A 20,560-nucleotide genomic window follows, 5' to 3' on the forward strand; every position below is an offset into this window, starting at 1 on the left:
ATTTTCTCTAATACACTCTATCAAACGAACCCTAATATATTACGATATAACATGGACTGTTGTATTGCTGATATAACACAAATTATATAAAGTTGTATCTTGATATTTGATACACTATGAGGTTTAGATAGTCAAATAAATTATATTAAGGGAACATAATTTTGCATGCCCTTGATCAAATATTACATTTTATAAGTAATATGCCCTTCGTTATGAAATGGACTCATATATATACCTTCATTGTTATAAATGACTCATTACATATTCTTTTCCTCTAACGAAAGTCAAAAAAAGTTTTAATTCAATATTTTAAAATATAAAATTTATATAAAGTATATTTGATCCTCCTGATACATTTTTTTTACTTTTTTGTTTGAACAACTGATTTAAATTTATTATTTGGATGGTCAAATTTATTTATATATCACTAATTTTCTTGTAAATCTTATTATAGATGCTCTAGTTTTTTTTTCTATAAATACTAAAACTAAATTACAATATAGCCGCAAAAAAGTCAGTTTTAGATTTTATTTTTCTTTACACTAAAGAATGAAACAAAAAAAATCTCAAATAATGATAGTCAGAGAAGTCAAAAAGTAATTGTGAAAATGATCAATAATACCCCTCAACTTTGTTTTATTGGTTGGCTATGCCCTTACCCTAAAACGAGTTAGTTTTATCCCCGTTGTGTACAAACTTATCAATATGTACCCTCCAAACTAATGATGTGCCCCAAATCAATCTCAAATTCTCAATTTTGACCCGAGTTAGCCATTTAGAACTCATTTAGAATGAAATTCTTTTTTAATCTGATCCATTTAAAACCCACCACAATTATAAACAAAATTGAATTTAATTTCAATTTTCTCAATCTTTTTGAGTCTACAAAAAACAAAAAAATAATGAATTTTTCCCTGTCATTGAATCTGTTATAGCTGTTGCTCATTACTCAAATATCTTCAATTAGTGATTATGAGTGAGGTTAAAGATTGTTGAACTCGTAGAGATTTTTTGATCGATTATTCTCTCATAAGTTTTCATGATTATATTTTAAAATATTTTAGCTATTATAAATATTAATTATTAATTGTCATTGCCTGAGGACACATAAATATATAAGTACGGGGACTTTGGTAAGAGAAAAATATCATATATAAACTAAGTTGTTATTTAATTTTAGTACTAATATTTTTTGCAGAAAATGTTATAATATAATAAGAAAATATTAACTAAGTAGATATGCGACAAAAGAAACACAACTGTTGATTTACAAGGAATTATCCAACACAAATAAAGATATTAAAGAATTAAGAAAGAGATGAACGGAAGTTGAGCAAATATGAAAAATAATAGTTGAAAAATATAGTAGCATGAAAACCACGTAAATGGAAAACTTTGTCAAATGTTGGATACATTTAACCTACCATTTTAATTTTGTCAAAATTATCAATTGTTAGTTCCATAAATGGAGATGATTTTGATAAATGAAACATAAATAGTTATTCATACTCTTCTCAGGCAAACCATAAAAAAAAAGATATGTCTTGATTCCCAAAGCAATCAAAGAAATGGAAGAAAAAGATCTTCCAGAATCAATCAAGCATATCTTGATTGATTTAATGAAATCAAGTAAAATAATTCAAAAGGAAAGGAAATCACATATGCAACACTAAGAAGGAAAAAAGAATATTGAATAATGACAAAGATGGATACACATAGCAGGAATAAAAAGAAGAAACAAGAAAGCTTCACCAAGAAGACTGAGTAACACTCACAATCTGCAGCAACCATGGAAACGGATCAACACACAATCAATCTAAAAGATTGATTCAATCAGCCATCATTCCAAAAAGAAAAACAGCACCAGACAATCAAATAGGACAACAAGCAATTCACACTGATTATGGTGATCAAGAAAGATGACAACGGCAAAAAAAGTTTCAAAACAGCCAACAGTATTACAAGAAGATCAATAACGGAATATTCTATATCAGCATATTTTTAAGGCAAATTAAATTAAGGACCCAAGATTCGCAATCAAGGAAACATTACAAATCCTTGATTGAAGAAAACTCCCTTGGGTTTCCCTGTTAGAGCTAAAAGACCATCGTACACTACTCATATATAAAAGAAGACTTAGTCCATCAGTTGAAGACACACTTCATTTGAACTTATGTTGTAAACTTATTTTATCTTTCATAAAACTATGTACACCTTTGAGTGAATAATTGTAAAGAAAAGAGAAAGAAATATTTGAGTGTAGGTTATACATGTAGATGTTGTATCAAAGAAGAAGGTCCGATTTACACATCAGACGGACTCTTAATTGCAACATTCTGTAAAACCCAAGTTCTTAACAAGCTGTTAAGGAAACCCTTGTAACCCAAGGGTACTGACTGTTTGTCTTACAAACGTGCAGGTGAGTCGACTGACCAGAGTAGGAAGTCGACTGAAGGGAATTTTGATTAACCCCCCCCCCCCCCCCTGTTGATTTTCATCAACTACAAAGTGAAAAAATTGAGAGAAAATAGTGATTTCTTCTTCAGAGAATTGCTATAAATTGCACGAGAAATGAGTTGATATAGCAGAGTAGAGAGGGCCAAAAACAAAACAATCCATATATTTCTTAACTTCTTGTGTTGCTATTTTTTAGTAGTTGATGTTGAAAACTATTCTAGTTCCTGCTTCTAATTATACAGTGGAATTATTCTTCTTGAATATTTCTTCATTTTCTTATTTAGTGGAGAAGAATATTTTCATTAGTAGTACTATTTCTATTATGGAGTAATTTTCTTTTGTGTTGAAAAATTGACGGAACTTGATATTTTTATATAATAGTAGTTATTATATCTAAATTTTCTGTGTGTGAACTTAAGCTATAGATTACATTTTTATTTGTTTTATAGTTAAATGTTATTTTATATATTAACATATATCCATTAATTACTATGCATTAACATATTACTAATTTTGTAATCGAGAGATATGGAAGAAGTAATACTGTTAATTGGAGTATTGTATATTGTTAATATTGTAGTGACAACTACCTATTTTATGTTATAATTAATCTACACTTATTTGTAATCAAAAGAGGCGAATAGAGTAATAATTAGTTACATCAAGTAAGTTAATCAAAAGAGACTTACTTAGAAGAATATGTTTTAGTTCAACTACACATTTCTCGTTCTTAAATATTACTATTTTAGCAATTAAATTGTATAACCGAGAGAAATGCATTTGATTATTTAATTTCAATAATAATATATAAATATAATCGTGAGAGGTATTTATACTTTATGAGAAATATAAATTTAAAAATAAATAGTTTACTTTATATAGAAATATTGAGTGAAGTCAAGATCCCCAACATCTTTTAATATACTGTGAAAATTAAAGTATTTTCTCTACTTTTTATATTATTAATTAATTGATTCACCATTCAACTATTCTTGATTTTCTTAAATAGTAATTAAACCAAGAAACATTTATAGAATAGACAAACCAATCTATGTGGGTTCCAACATAAAATATGTTTGTAATTTTAATTATATTTTAACATAAATGAAAAAAATAAGGAAAAAAAGATTAGAATTTCTTACCGGATATGACTTTTGCCAAAGAAAAAGAGACAAAAGTAACTTCCTAAATAAACATGTCAATTATGACTATATATATATATATATATATAATTGTTGAAAATGTGTATTGATAATATCAAATATAAAAAAATAATTGTATATAATTGTTGAAAATATACAAATAAGTTCTAGAAATATAAGAAATTGCAATAAATATTCATATCCTAAATCCATAGAATTATATACTACATAAGGTGAAATGTATCGATAGAAATACATTTTTTATTTTGTATGAATTAGAAGGATTGATTTAAAATAACAAAGTCCATTGATTTGAAAGAAAAATAAATCATAATTGATCTACCCTAGGCTGATTTAGAAACAAACAAAATTGAAGAATTTAATAAAATAATTTTTTTTAAAAACATAAACGCCGTTGCCGGGGATCGAACCCGGGTCACCCGCGTGACAGGCGGGAATACTTACCACTATACTACAACGACTTATTTGTTAAACTATTGTCATTTCCGCGATATATATATATACATATATATTATTTATTTATTCATTTTTAATCCCAATTTGAATTTTGAGAAACAATAAAATTAATTTTGACCGAAATTTTCTTAAATGTTTTTTTAAAAAAAAAATATTTTAAGTTATCACGTATTATAATTTATAATACATTTATTGATAGTTTTCAAATATATAAATTGAATTCTTGATCAAAATTTACAAATTTAAATCTTGAAATTTCAACTGTATCATATAAATTAAAATATAAAGAATACGCGTCTCAAAATACAGACAATTTACACTTTAGAACTTCCCTGTTGTGACACACAATTAATTGAGGTGCACACATGAACTTAAAATATTTTTGAAACATTATAGGGAGATTCATATTAGTTAATAATATATGGTAATCAACTAAATCAAGTAATTTCATGAAAAAGGCTTTCTCAACATTTAGGTGTTCAGGAGAGGGACAAATTCAACAAACTTCGAATTCATCAGAACTCAATAATTTCACCTCAAATTATTTACCTATATATACTTTATTTAGAATCTAATAAATAAAAATAATTGTAATTTAAAATCTCATAAACTAAATATGCCAATAGAAAGAAACTCAAATCTTAAACGTAACATTGTTGTCCATAACTAACTTTTAGGTTTCGTGCCAACTTTCTTTTATTCAGTTATGAAATGTATTTGGTTTGAATGAAAAATAAAATAACATAAAATCACATAACGTGAAGGAATTGTTCGGATAATAAATATTCTTTTGCTCAATTAAAAAGTTATATTACCAAAAAAGCAAAAATATAGGAAACTCCTGGGGAAGGATGAAAAAATTGGGATACATTTAAATGAAATATGATTGAATTGAAGTGATAAAGTAATCTTTAGACTTGTTCAACATTGAAATGAAATCGATAATTGGCATCGAAAAAATTTATTGGCTTATTGTTATTGATTATTGGTTTAGCAGTTCAGATAACAATGATTATAATTTTTTTGTTATCGGATTATCGATTCTTAACGATTTGAGATTTTTTCTTAATGGGTTAATAGATAACCCAATAGTAAATTAAATAATTATATTTATATCACTTTGTGTATAAATTTCTTAACTTAGAGTTTAGTTTCCTACTTTTATTTCTGGCTGTCTCATAATCTAATTGGTTATTCTACAATTATATAAAAGTGTTTGCTTTTGAGCAAATGCAACTTGTGAACTCATGGACATTTTAATTCAATTTGTCACCTCGTTTCTAAATGATCTTTTATTAATTTACATTTTGTCAATTAATGGTTAAATCGATAACTGAAATCGATAACGATCAATAACCGATAAACCAACAACCGTAAGCCAATATCTTAATGGTTCTATAACGATTTTGAATCTCTACAAACCAATAATGAATAAGTCAAACCGATATATTTTAAAATCGAATCGAATCGACCGATACACAACCTTACTTTCATTCTTATTTGATAAGTTCGTGTTGATAGAAACATTAAATCTAACTATGATATCATATCAAATTAAGTCTAGAATCTAACTTACACTTCAAAAACTACCTACAAATTGTGACACAAAAATTTGCTTACACATATATACTTTTTGGCATTGGATATGAACTACAAATCATGAGTTTGAAACAATAAATTTAGGTAAACATTGATTTGATAATGAAATTTTGTTCAAACATATAATTTGATACCTCAAAAGTTATACGCTTTATAATTGTAAATATGAAAATATCAACAATTTGTGAAAACTAAAACTCTTATATAATTTCACCAAATGAGCAAACTATAGTTCATATATATACAAGAACATATTAAGACGATAAATTAATAAACCACATATATGCATGATCCTTTTATAAATAAATATTTGCGGATACATACTATTACAAACTAAATTAATCAACAACTACAACTCATAGGAGGAAGATCCAAGTTCTTCCCACTAGATGATTTCTTAAAAACCCTACTTCCAAAAACCATAAACCCTAAAGAGTGTCCAACAATAGCAACCAAGAAAACACCACCATTAAATGACATAACAGCCAACATAACAACATAAGCCAAACCAATTCTCAAACCATACAAGATTGTCTGAAGAAATCCACAAGTCACATCATCATCAACATTACTCTTGTTAATATAGTTGCTATGAGAGAGAAATTCGACGAAAATCGCCATGAAGAAGACAACAACAAGTGCCAAAATGTACATGCCCAAATTATCATATCCAGGCCAACCTGAGAAGAGAATCTCAGTATTCTTTCCCCAGAAAAATGTCATATGCATCATCATGTGATGGTTGTTCTTCATCATCATTCCGCTGTTACGAAATATTTTAAAATCAGAAGATTAAAGTACATTTTGGTATTATTCATTAGATTAAATCGAAAATAATCATTATTCATGAATATTAAATGAAATAATTTTTTTTTTTGAAAAAAGTTATTTTTACTTATAATAGATTATTTAAAAAAAAAACTAAAAATACATTTTTGCAATTGCAATAAATCCTAGATTTGGAAGAAAAGTAAATATTCTAGAATATTCTGACATCATAAAAGAATATATATTCTATTTTAATATAAATCGTAAAATTTAAAAAAGTAAATTTTAATACCTTCCTCCTCCAGTGGCGTTGTTCATGGTGATTGACGATAATGATGGTGGTGACGGCGGCCCCATAGCCATTCCATGCATGTGGCCGTCGTTCTTCATTTCGCTTTTCTTTTTCTTCCCTAATTATTGATTTTTGTATGTGGGATTAGGAGATTTATATAAAAACAAATAAATAAGGAGAGTGTGACATTTATAGGAAGTTGTAATGTAATAAATATTGATAGTACATTGTAGTAAGCGTACTACTTTTTAAAGTACAAAATAAATATAAATGATAATAATTTTAAAATTGGAGATTCATTTCCCTTAATTAATTAATGAAGGATAATTTTAAGTTTTTTCCTTTTTTTTTTAAATAGTCCAAGTTCAAAGTTTGCAACGTTGAAGTCTATTTTGTTTTGTAATACTACACTTATTTCCATATTTTCCTTCGTAAAAATAACTTTGAAATTATTTAATATTAATACAAAATAATTGCAATTTGATAATTGTTTCATTCGAAGATTGAGTTATTATCTCAAAAGGTCATTTAATTTTCAAAATTTATCAAGTCAAGTCATTGAATTTTATTTTTACATTAATAAAACAAAAAAGTAATTGAAATTGCTTTTAAATTATGTGAAATACATCACTTATACCCTTTATTGTATTTTGGACAAATATGCCCTTGCTGTTATCCCACAGATCCTTAAGTGTTAACAACTCATATAGCAAGCCACATGTAACTAATCTGTCTACCTAAATATTGCCAGCTAGGATTCTCACTAAGTTACGGATCATTAATTTTGAAGCTTTTTTTATATATGGTACTATTAATAATCCATAATTTCTTAGAATAATTTATGGGTTTTTTGGTCTGCTCTAAATGTTAGACTTGCCCTTTAAGTTTCCAATATTAACTTCTATAATATAGTGCTAACCAAATGATCTATAATTTAGTGAGATTCCTAGTTCGCAACGGTTATGTGGATAGATTAGTTTCACATGATTTGTTATATCACTAAAAAATTGGGTTGTAATTTTCGAGGGTATTTTTGATCTTTTAGGATAATATTAGATGTATTTTTTTATTCGAAAAAGAATCTAAAATATCTTTAAAGTATTGAAAATGGTACAAAATTATCCTCCATCTACCTATTAGCTCCAAAATATTCTTTCAACCCACCTATTGGGTCCAAAATACCCTTGTCATCCACCTTTTGGTTCAAAATTGACCACTTATTTAACAGTTTTATATTTAAACTATTTAAATATTTTTTAAATACGTGGCGCTCAACTATTTGTTATAATTTAACTTATTAGTATAATTTATAATTCAATCCATTATCCACCCATTACTAATTAAAACCCTCCAAATTAATAAATCCGTCATATTATTAATACAACAACAAAAAAACTACTGTCAATTGAGTGTTTTTGAAAATTTGAGACGAAAATGGAAAGGAAATCGGTGTACAAACTTAAAATTGGATTTTTATTTTTATTTTTTAAATTGTCCATCATTATTAATTAAGGGAAAACCTGTCTCCTTTTCACAATTCCACCATTTATGTTAATTTTGTACTTGAAAAATAAGTATATTTACGTACTTCCTCCGTCCAGAAATATTTATCACGTTACGCTTATCAAAAGATTGACTAATTTTCAAAGATAAATTAAGTTACATTAATTTAATATTTTAAATAAAAAAATTAGATATTCTAAAACTATATAAAAAGTACTATAAATTACAATTTTTTACATATTAATATGATGAAAAAATGCATCTTAAAATGTTAGTCAAAGTTTTTATAGTTTAACTCTAAAAATAGAAACTATAACAAATAATAACGAACGTAGGAAGCATGTACTATCGAGTTGAACTTTCTACTAATTGAAAAAGGAGTTCTCAACATTAATTTATGTGGACTGTTGAAAACAATATTTTAATTGGAAATCTCCAAAAATCAAATATATGACTGAAAATTTCTCCACATATAGTCCATTCATTTTAAAATACTCATCGTTCACATTAAAAAAATATTATCTTAAAATACTTATTATTTTAGAAGTTTAATTTTTTTTCTTAAATAGAATAATATTCAATGAAAAAGCTTATATCTTATGACATATATAAATTAGGTAAAATATTCTAACGTAAATCCTAATTAATATTTTGTTAAAAAAAATCATGCAAGTAAAAAATACGATGAATATTTGAGATGACTCTAAATATGATTTAAAAAAATAATTACCACCCCTGAATATTAATACCAAAAACCATTTTAATGACCAACTTCTCGACCATCATCTTATAAAATTTACTACAAATTATGACCCCAAATGGACTAATTAAACCTCAAATAATGAACCATACATAGGGCCAAAATTTTAAGTGTTGAGCTCCAGATATTTTGAATCAAGTTCAATTTCAACTCATTCAAGCCTAACTCGTTAATACGAAATTTGTCATATAACATATCTTTATAACTTATGATCTCAGATTTTATGTCAAATCAAAATAAGACAGATAAATTAAAACGAAAAAAAATTATAGAAGTATATTACTTAATGAACAAGATAAATTACAATGTGAATACATGTATTCCACAATTATTGTTTTTTATGTGGAATTAGGAGATTTATAAAAAAACAAATAAATAAGGAGAGTGTGACATTTATAGGAAGCTGTAATGTAATAAATTGTAGTAAGCGTACTACTTTTTAAAGTACAAAATTAACATAAATGATAATAATTTTAAAATTGGAGATTCATTTCCCTTAATTAATTAATGAAGGATAATTTTAAAAGTTTTTTCCTTTTTTTAAATAGTCCAAGTTCAAGTTTGTAATGTTGAAGTCTATTTTGTTTTGTGATACTACACTTATTTCCATATTTTCCTTCGTAAAAATAACTTTGAAATTATTTAGTATTCATACAAAAATAATTGCAATTTGACAATTGTTTCATTCGAAGATTGAGTTATTATCTTTAATTTAATTTTCAAAATTTATCCAGTCAAGTCATTGAATTTTGTTTTTCTAATAAAATAAAAAAATAATCAAAATTGCTTTCTAAACTATGTGAAATACATCACTTATACCCTTTTATTGTATTTTGGACAAATATGCACCTGTCGTTATCCCACAGATTCTTAGGAGTTAACAACTCATATAGCAAGCCACATGTAATTAATCTGTCTACTTAAGTATTGCCAGCTCACTAAATTGAGTTCAATTTCAACTCGTTCAAACCTAACCCGTTAATACGAAATTTGTCATTTGACATATCTTTATAACTTATGATCTCAAATTTCATATCAAATCGAAATAAGACAGACAAATTAAAACGAAAAAAATTTATAAAAGTATATTACTTAATGAACAAGATAAATTAAACTAATGTGAACACATGTATTCCATTAACAAAATTTATCAAAAGCAACAATTCATATGAGGATTTCCTTAAAACCGTAGTTCCAAAAACCAAGAACCCTAACAAGCGTCCAACAATAGCAACCAAGAAAACACCAACATTAAAAGACATAACAGCCAACATAACAACATAACCTAAGCCAATTCTCAAACCATACAAAGTTGTTTGAACAAATCCAACTCTCACATCATCAACATTACTATTCCATTTATTATAATTGCTATGAGAGAGAAATTCGACGAAAATCACCATGAAAAAGATAACAACAAGTGCCAAAATGTATCCAGGCCAACTTGAGAAGAGAATCTCAGTATCCATAGTCATTTCATTTTTCTTCTCCTCTCCTAATTCTTGATTTTTGTTTGATGAATTAAGAGAGGAGAGTGAGAGTTATGAGGTATTAAAGTAAACAACAAAATGATTAATAGTACATGTATTGTAGTAAATGTACTTTTTTTTTTCTAGTACAAAATTAAAGGATGAGGTATAATTAAATGGTAGAGTTGATAAATTAGATTCTTCAAACTTTCTTTTTCCATTTAATTTAGTTAGAATAATTGTCTCCTTTGTCTTAATTTTCTTTAGATACTTGTAAGAAAATATGTTTCAACCATCATGTTTTTCTTCTTCTAAGTTTTGTATCTGAACTGTTAAATATTTATGTTTTTATCTGAATTATTATTAACCATTTATTAAAACACATCTCAAATATTACTAGACCAAGTATTTAATACAATTGTCAAAAGGCACTTGACAACTTAATTTGCCTATAAAATTTCGTCCACATGGCAATTGTGATGTGTTCTGATAAATAGTTGAGACAATTCATTTAAGAAACGCAAACATTTGATAATTCAAATTAGAATTTCGTAAAAAAAAGGTGATAATTCATATGTATTTTTAATACTTGCTTTAATTTTCTAATTGAAAAATGGCATGAGATATCCTTAAAGTATTGAAAATGGTACAAAACTACCTTCATCCACCCGAAAGCGGATTCAGAATTTCAAAAAAACAAATACACCATTTCTTTAAAGATAAGATCTAAATTTTTTTAATAACAATAACTCATAGAGTAAAAGATAAAAAAAAAAAAAAAAAAAATTACACTCTCGATCATAGACAATGAAACTATCAAGCTGATAACTGAGATTTCTTTATCACCAAACTCACTTTTGTAATATTCCACCAACTTCGTTATTCTACTCATACTAAAATTAGCAAATGAATCAACCAAATTCAACTAGTCATACCAAGGAGTAAATCACTAGTGGTTTAGTGAAGTCAATCAAGGAGATGAAGTTGGTGAGGTAATCAAGAAACTTGTGGACTAACTCTCTGGATGGTGGCGTAACAAGGAATTTCAGGAAGGGTGTCCAAACTTTTAATAGTAATTTTTTTTTATTGAAAAAATAACGATTTAAATTACCAAAATAAATAATCAAGTTAAGCAATATTTGATTAACTATAAGAATATTTGTAGTAGATTACAAGGGTATAATTTAAAACTAACATAACGAAAATAAATTACTATTGAAAACATAATTTAAATATATTATTATAATTATACTCGACTGCCACAGAGGCGAACCCAGTATTTAAAGACTACGAGTGCACCACTATCTTTTTAAGTTTTAGTTTTTTGGTTATTGAAGGCAAAAAAAAAAAAAGTTTAATTTTTTGGTTATCGAAAGAAAAAAAAGAGGAAAATAATGAAGTGCCTAAGTTGGATTTGAACCCACGACATAGTGGGCAATAGTAGCAACTCCAACCAACTAGCTAAAATGAAGTTTTGTGTAATGACGTGCACAGTTACCTATATCTAGGTATATATATATATATATATATAATTTGTTTCGAAAAGTTACGGGTGCACGTGCATCCTCACGGATCAATGTAGGTCCGCTTGTCTCGACGAATTTTCATATCTTGGAGCATTTATATAATAGACTCATTAGAAATAGTATGAAATACTTTCTTTTCTACATAAGACACTATACAACCATTCGATTCGCAAATCGTTTTTAATATACTTAATTGTCGAGAAAGCTCTTTCAACGGTTGCAGTAGCAAAGCAAATTTCACTAAGCGAAATATAAGTGGATAAGTTAAGTTTTTCTTTGTGTCTACCAATTTTCTTGAAAGTTCACCAAGTCCACCTACATCAGAGAATCTTTTATCAGTATCACGTACACCAATAATGTAATTGGCAAGTTGAATCCGAAGGACGCCCATACTAAATTGATCAAATTCATTAGGATATAATTCAGTCATTCTCACTATTTTTTTGATGTCAAAACTAGAAAATGAATTAACTAGATTCAAGCAAGCTACTCCATAAAACAAATCACTTGTCACCTCATTGAAACGATCATTAAGTTCTTGAAGTTGCCAATCAATAATCTTATAAAATACTTCCACACAAAAATGAGTTAAAACAGTATGATCAATAATTTTACGTCTTGATCTTCCAGAGTTAGCATATATAGGGCTCACCAAAAGTGGGTATTAAGATGTCATGTTTGATACAAATCATAGATATTTTATTGATCTTATTCCACAAGGAAAATGTATTCACAAGAAAAAATTATTAAATTTAAAGAAATCTTATTCCACAAGGAAAAGGTATTAAAATGTAAGGATATATATTTCAATTTTAATTGAGAAAAATACTTAGTGAAAAAGGATTTGAACTTGTAACATCATGAGACTATTAACCACTCAACATTTATGTTAATATTACACATGTTAATTTACTTAATTGAATTCAAGAAGTCAAAATAATTACAGAAAAATAAAACACATCTAATTACAGAAAAATAAAGCACTTCTGTGCACTTGCCAACTCTACTGTGCATTACTTTGTTATTTTGGGGGCAAAACTTTATATGTATATATAGTACAATTTTTTTGACGAAAAAGCCTACGTGCCTCCGTTCCTGCCTTTGACTTATTTTTCTCATGAGTGAGAAGAAGAAGATAGTGATTACGTAGTTAAAGCAAACAAACCTGTTTATTCAAAGAAAGTTTGTGATATGGAATTGAAGTATACTGAAGATGAGTATGAAAATATGATAGAGCATCCTATTGAGTTCTCTTTTTCAATTGTTCTATTGATGAATTAGGTTTATTTGATGCATGGTACTAAATTGAGTTCTCTTTTTCAGTTGTTCTATTGATGAATTAGGTTTATTTGATGCATGGTACTAACTTTGCCTTGTAATTTGAAGGTACCATTTGAATTTCTTCATAACTTTATTTGGGTCGACGCATATGCTAGTTAATTTGAAGATTCCATATGAATTTCTTCTGACCTTTATTTGGATCGACGCAGAATATGCTAGTTAGTTTGATTATTGTGGCCTAGCTCATTTTATATACTCAACTGATACTAAACTCAACTCTATGAGCGATGAATTTCAAATGACAAAAAATGGACGTTTCTTTGATTGTAGATTTAGTTTGAACTGTAAAGATAAACATTTAGCTATTTTTTTTTTTATGTTCTCTAATGAAATATATGCATGTTGCCAAATGTTCTATTATGTATTGTAATATACCAAATTATTTGGAACAGATGCTACAACTTTGTGTTTATTTTCTTGTTTTTATTAAAAGAAAGGCTAATGTCTATAAACGATATTGAAAGAATTTTTTTTAAATGTAATTTGTAGTCAAGTAATTATTAATCATAGTTAAGTGATGTATATTGTCCCTTTAATTTTAGCAACATTTTACCATCATTATTTTGTATTAAGGGATGACCTGATAGAATAACATTTCTCATTAACATCATAAAAGCAGGGCTTACAACAAAGCTAAATGTAATTTCATAAGTTAGATCTCAACTTTGCATACATAATCCTCCCGAGACCCTCATAAGATCTCAACTTTGCATACATAATCCTCCCGAGACCCTCGTAAGATCTCAACTTTGCACACATAATCCTCCCGAGACCCTCGTAGGATTACATTGAGTATGTCATCATCGTAGAAAGAAAAGTACTCGTAACTATGACAAATGTGGAAGGAGGAAATCTGAAGGATCATAAAGCTTGCAAATTTACTTGTATATAAAGGGAAAAAGTAATAATGAAAATTGTTCCAAAAAGAGGCAAAGACCATCTGTTATTCTATATCAACCAAGAAATGATACACCAGCAAAAGTTTTAAAAGAAAGATCAAAGTTTTACACAACTCCCTTCTTCACCAGGCCAAACCGTCTAGTGGTATCGGCGGGAAGTTTGACACAAGTTTCAATATAATTTCTCATAGTACTCCTTCCCCCTTAACCCGATCGTCTAATGTCATAGAATTTTAAAAATGGGAAACAGAATGTTGATTCTCATATGATGCAAGAGGTCTGACTAGCAGCAAAATGTGATATACTGTTGTTCTTTGAACAAAAATTATATGATCAGGTGTAGAAGAATTTCACATGGGTCGTCCTCCATTAGCGAGCATCTGACCAATAATGTTTGTCACCTGAAAAGAAAGTAAAAAAATGACTCGAACCGTTGATATCTATATTTTCAGCATAAAATTACCATGAGACATCTGAAACATAGTTGGAAGAACTAAACCAGTATGACAGTTCAAAGAAAGAAACTTATAACAAGGTATACTGCAGTTGCATTCTAACTCACGAGCCCCGAAAGCATGTGTGCAGACGTGGCAAATGGAAGGGTTGAGACATGAGGTCAAATTGGGCAAGTTGAAAACAGGTTTGAGAGAATAATACTATTGAGTATGAAGTATATATACATATAATCTTCACAACTCAAGCGAAAGAAAACCAAAAATGCATAGTAGCTACACTAACAAATCGTTTAACAATTATTCCACGCCCAATTACACAACAATATTCAAGCAGCAACAAGTAGAGGTGTCTACCAGGCGTTTCTGTCTATATTAAACGGAGTACTGATACTGAATATTAGCCATGTAGCAAGCTAATAAATAGTCACATGGCAATTTTCGGATAATATTAATAGGCAATATAATAAGGCTTAATGTCATGCTATTATCGGTTACAATTCATTGATGATGTAAGAAAATTACATTGTTCATTCATGTAACTAACTTAGAACCTTCTATGAAGAGTGAGTCATTTTGAGATGTTAAGAATTCTTCATTTAAATAAAGCAAATTTGAGGAAAATTTTAAGAACCTCGAAAATTCTATAGTAAAAAGAAACTTTTGTGATGATTGACAAAGGATAAATAAGAAACCCGTACGGAAAGGGATGGAGGAACTAATGGATAATTTGAAGGAATAAAGAGAAGAGATTGGGGGGGGGGGGGGATGCCAACTTTAAAGTATTTTGGTTTATTTTAGTGTTTGATAACAACCACCAAAAGTGTTTTCAAGCCAAATGACACAAGTTGGATGGTCCCAATTTAAAGTAAAGCTCTCTGAGTTCTGATCAAATAGTCTATATTCATTTATAATCCCCAAAATACTATTCACAACACCAATACCCTGATTCCCCTCCTTTTTCCCTGCAATAATTTTTTATAAAAATTGTTACTTGCTTCTATGATTCTCTGCGCTGAACTTCCCATTTTCACCTTATATTGTAACAACTATATTTTCTTTGGAATCTACATTTTTTAGGGGTTACTTTGGACTGCCCAAATCAGCCCATTAACAAAATCCAATTTCCCCTTGGCGGGTAGACTTTTGGGTCAATTGTGAAACCCAAAAAGACTTCAAAACGCATGAAAAACCATCCTCAAACCCTCCCCCCCCCCCCCCCTTTCAGCACAAGCATCATCATCAGTCATCACGATTCAGGAGAGGCAAAATTGACCCAATAATATATAACCCACCCAACCTGTGTACTACTTTGGGCCTATCAAAGACATTATCCAAAATTTACTTGTGAAATGTCCAACACTAACCTGTGTGAACTCCCCAACTTCACTTGTGAGCTAGCCATTAGTAGGTAATAGTCCCCCACACACATGCTTAATCCGATAGTGTCTATTCCTAATCTACACACTACTCTCCCAAGACCTCTTGTGGAATTACACTGGCATGATGTTGTTGTATACCTGTATCTGCTTTATCAAAGCTCAGTTGCCTATTCAAATAGTTCCAAAAGTTGAATTATAATATTTTTTTTCTACTTTTTGTTTTCTATTATTTTCTAGTGCTTTACACATGGAAAAAATGCTTTCAGTTGTCTTGCTTGGAGGATCAGTGTGTCCCACATATTATTCATGAAAGTGACTTTATCAAAGCTTGTCTTTTGATACTATCAAACCCATCCTAAATATTAAGTGCTGGTAGTACAAATAAATGCTAATTTAGTATTTTTGTACATTTCTACAATTTGAAGAAAAAATATGAAGCCATAATAGTTGCTAGTGAAACCAGTATTTCATAATATTTCTTCAGTTATGAACTAAAGATTAAGAGCCTGTTTGGATTGGTTTTTGGCTTATTATTATCATTTTAGCTTTACATTAAGTGATTATACGCACTTTAGAGTTTATCCAAACACTTAGAGGAAGTGCTTACGAGCTCATTTGGTTTGACTTATTTTAAGTGTTGTTAAGCTAAAATAGCTTTAAACACTTTCGGATACCTTAAAAAGTGCTTATAAGCACTTATTTAAGCTAAAATGGTAAAAATAAGTCAAAAGACATAGGTCAAAATATCCAAACAGGCTCTAAAAGCTACTTTGGCTTAAAAACACTTAAAATAAGTCAATCCAAACATACTCTAATCTATGCTGAGGCATGTAGGCCCTTGGAAATGTTGATTGAACTTTTTGTGATTCATAAAAGACTCTACAATAGACAAAATTCTCATTTACTATTTTCTTCAAATAATTATCATATAATAATTATTTCAATATATGGAACTTAGAAATTAATTAAAGTTATAACTCTTAAATCTTTATTTATTTGTAGGATGTAAAAACTCATAATATTTAGGACTTATAATATAACTTCAATTAATTCCAAAGTCTTAAACATTAGATAATAGTAAATGACAATTACTCGAGAAAATAGTAAATAATAATTTTGTCTATTGTGAAGTCTTTTAATAAAGGACAAAAAGTTCTATCAACGTTCTAAGGCCTTAATACTTTCCTATAGTATAGATTATGGATATGGTCGGCGTGTAGTGAATCCGCACTTATTAGTATATACAGTGACAACATAATATTTGTTGTTCCATTCAATTTTTATTTTCTTAATTGATAGTGTGATCAAGTTGTATCTGTTGGGTTATCACTCATTGTTAAGACCTAAATTAACTTGGGCATGTTGGTCATGAAATACTTATTGATTTAGCCCTTTTGACTGCCTTAGTTGACCTAACCACCCATTTCTCACTCCAAAGTTCTAATTACCTAGGTCCTAACACTACTACGCCATTCATTTGCCTACTTAGATTAAACTATTCAATTGCCTTCTTTTTAAATTTCTTCTGCCAACTATGACCTAAAAACAAAAGAAAAGGGGATTTTTTTGTCCACAAACTACGGTCCAAATATTTTTACCATCATTACTCTCCAGGTAATAATCAACTTTTATGGACTAAACTGAATTTACTAAATATCTATCTTACACTAGCATGAGTATTACAAGCCCCCTTACTTCATAAAATAGATTTTCTCATAAATCTGTTGAATATAACTAAAATACTCTTTGCAACTTTATATTATTATTATAAACTGATATGAGCTTAGATGAAGAAATGAGGATCCATATAGCCAACCCAAACCTTTGGTGACCACATCTAGTGACCTTAACGACTCTATCCTAGCTCCCAAGCTAAAATATCATTCAGTAAGAATATTTTATTTGAGTCAAAAACTTAATACTCATTTGCTTTAGTCCACAATGACCAAACAGCCCTAGAAAACAACATAGTACTTGTTTGCTTTAGTCCAGAATGACCTAACAGCCCGGAAAAAGGAACTTAAGTATATGAACTGTTATCTAAACCAAAAAATTGATAGAGATCCTGCAGAAGTGCATGACACAAAAAATTTAAGGAAGAGGAAGATCATAGTTTCTGGCTGTGCTTTTTAGCGTAAGGGCAACTGTAATTTCAAAATTACTGACTTAAAATTCATTTAACTGCAAACAGAACACTTATCCTCCCACCAAAAGGAAACAAAATATTATTGAAATGAAATTACGAATGATTTACCTGCTGATATTTCGAGACACAACGATCAATGCAGGTGTTTTCACCCATGTATAGCTCACCCTCCTTGTACTTTTTCTCGACACACTTGTTGAAGCACGTATGGGTGAGTCTAGATCACAACAAGAAACAAATTCAGAAATCTTGTACAAATGTCTTCAATGTAAGGAACTAAGCAACAATACTGGGGCTGAATTAGAATGAAAACTGAATTGTATGGATAATTACCAAGTCTTAAAATATTATTTACGAGCTCCAAGAAGATTTCTTTGGTGCTGTTAGGTTACTACTAAAGAGACTTGTGACTGAAACAGTCATGATTTGGAACACCTTACTTGTTAAAAAATTCAACCCTGTACTCCATCTCCTTCTCAGCCATGCCAAAAATCTGCATACATAAGGAAAAATATTAGCTTGAAAAGTCCCGCATTCAACTTAGAAGGTGGAACTATTAACAAATGTGTGATAACCACACACAAAGAATTACTCCTTACAGATAAACATAGACAAAATAATAAACACATCACAAAAGTAAAGAACCTGCTCTGCGTCCACTTCTCTTGGTAAATTATTAGCAGCCATCATTACAGAGCTGTAAGACAACAACAACAACACTTGGATCAAAAAGTGATGGCTACACATCTGATCTCAATCGAAGAAACGGGCAACTATGCTAAATTTTTTATTTTTTTTATAACCAAGAAAACCCGAGAACCCGTGATACACATTCCCAAACTCAGTGGATAATGATCCCCCCTCAATCCTTCTCCACTTAAATACTACGCTTGCCTGCAGCACGATTCGAACCCATGACATGTGCCTAACCCACAAATCACAAACTACGGTCTTACCACTAGATCAAAGCCCTTAGCACAAATATGATAAAATAACTTTATTCTAACAAATCCAACAAATATGAAGATGATATTCAATCACAATATCCCTTATGTACCAATTGCTACTGCACCCACTGCCTTCATCTCAATTAATGTTCTAATCAAGAAAATCCAAACTAGAATACAGTTAACTACTCCAAATGGTATTCAAGCAATCTATACATATACACAAAAGTTTAGTTTTTTAAACTAAATACTATACCAAATAACTTTTCAATTAAACCCTCTTCACAAAAATTAAATATTATAGATATGAAAATTCTAAATTTGCAAAATTAAGCAAAAAAGTTATGAAACTTACCGATAAAAAATGATCTTGTGCTTTTTTTCGTATTTGAGAGAGGGGGAGATGAAAGGATGTTCGGTTTATTAGGGTTTAACTAGGGTTTTTCTTCCAAGTGAAGAGGAGAGTTTTGGAGGGTCCATATAGACCCGACCCGAATGATATAGTTCTTGACCCGTTTACGTTTTTTTTGCATTTTGCTGAGAAAAAAATAATGAAACACTGGGTATGTTTATTTTAGAGAAAAAATGTTTTTTATTAAAAATGAGTAATTTTTTTATATTTATTTTATTGTGTTCATTGCAAATAAAATATTCTATTTTAAAATTATTTGTATATAATTTAGATAAATATTGTAATATAAATTATATTAATACAAAAAAAAAATGCTTAAAGTGATAGTAGTGACCATAGCAATTTAATAACTTATTTGAGCTTAATAGTTATCAAAATCAGCATTTATTTAGAATGTAAGTAAAATTATTCAATTAATAATGACAACTCTGATTAAATTTAAAAAAAAAACACTACCAAATGAAGTAAAATGCATAACTAAAATTATTAGCTTGTTACACCAATTTTTAGAAAGCCAAAAATATTTTTTTCTTTTTTTAAAAATAATAAATATTTAGTTTAAAGAGTTGAGATGTTTGTTCAGTAGTTTGTTTAATCGTATGTGGTTAATTTATTCTAGCTTTTTACCTAATAGAAAAGAATCATTTGGCTATGTTCGACCTTTCTTGTCCTATCTCTCTTCTTTCTTTTCCGATATTTAAATGTTTATCAGATTTATAATGCGCTTATTATTATGTTATTAAAAATCTTGTTAAAAATTCGATTGAAATAAAAGTTTGTCAATGAAAGAGTGCGCATCCTTCGGGATTTCAGTGCTCGTCATTTTTTTTTCCAATTCTTTATGATTTTACGTTGAAAATCCTTCTTAAAGTGATCTTTATATATTGCCTTAATTTATAGAACATACTTTCTCTTTCAATAAAAAATTATAAAATTTAAAATTGTAATTTCGCTTCTATAATTATAAGTATATAAATGCATTATTTTT

At 28.7% G+C, this 20,560-nt stretch overlaps 2 protein-coding genes and 1 non-coding gene across 3 annotated transcripts; all 3 read right to left on the reverse strand.

The window, feature by feature from the left end:
- Positions 1-4,009: 4,009 nt before the first annotated feature.
- TRNAD-GUC (transfer RNA aspartic acid (anticodon GUC)) lies at positions 4,010-4,081 on the reverse strand. The gene has a single exon. It is a non-coding gene; the product is annotated as a tRNA-Asp (tRNA).
- A 1,861-nt stretch (positions 4,082-5,942) lies between these two features.
- On the reverse strand, positions 5,943-6,910 carry LOC101260645 (copper transporter 6-like). The gene is made up of 2 exons (XM_004240336.5): positions 6,736-6,910; positions 5,943-6,438 (listed from the first exon to the last, which is right to left on the reverse strand). Exons 1-2 carry the CDS (start codon positions 6,831-6,833, stop codon positions 6,018-6,020), a joined length of 519 nt encoding a protein of 172 aa, XP_004240384.2. The 5' UTR covers positions 6,834-6,910; the 3' UTR covers positions 5,943-6,017.
- Positions 6,911-14,248: 7,338 nt separating this feature from the next.
- LOC101261715 (mitochondrial import inner membrane translocase subunit TIM10-like) lies at positions 14,249-19,649 on the reverse strand. Its single transcript, XM_004240340.5, has 5 exons — positions 19,516-19,649; positions 18,859-18,910; positions 18,654-18,706; positions 18,322-18,430; positions 14,249-14,634 (listed from the first exon to the last, which is right to left on the reverse strand). The coding sequence occupies exons 2-5, from the start codon at positions 18,901-18,903 to the stop codon at positions 14,584-14,586; spliced, it is 258 nt and encodes an 85-aa protein (XP_004240388.1). The 5' UTR covers positions 18,904-18,910; positions 19,516-19,649; the 3' UTR covers positions 14,249-14,583.
- Positions 19,650-20,560: the final 911 nt, after the last annotated feature.

The sequence above is a fragment of the Solanum lycopersicum genome, chromosome 6 (genome assembly GCF_036512215.1).
Source record: "Solanum lycopersicum chromosome 6, SLM_r2.1".
NCBI classification, from domain to species: domain Eukaryota; kingdom Viridiplantae; phylum Streptophyta; class Magnoliopsida; order Solanales; family Solanaceae; genus Solanum; species Solanum lycopersicum.

Coding starts and splice junctions, on each gene's coding strand:
- LOC101261715 (XM_004240340.5), bottom strand. CDS start 18,903: ATGATGGCTGCTAATAATTTACCAAGAGAAGTGGACGCAGAGCAG. Junction 18,707..18,858: donor GAGAAGTGGACGCAGAGCAG/GTTCTTTACTTT, acceptor TTATGTATGCAG/ATTTTTGGCATGGCTGAGAA. Junction 18,431..18,653: donor AGGGTTGAATTTTTTAACAA/GTAAGGTGTTCC, acceptor GTTGTGATCTAG/ACTCACCCATACGTGCTTCA.
- LOC101260645 (XM_004240336.5), bottom strand. CDS start 6,833: ATGAAGAACGACGGCCACATGCATGGAATGGCTATGGGGCCGCCGTCA. Junction 6,439..6,735: donor AACGCCACTGGAGGAGGAAG/GTATTAAAATTT, acceptor ATTTCGTAACAG/CGGAATGATGATGAAGAACA.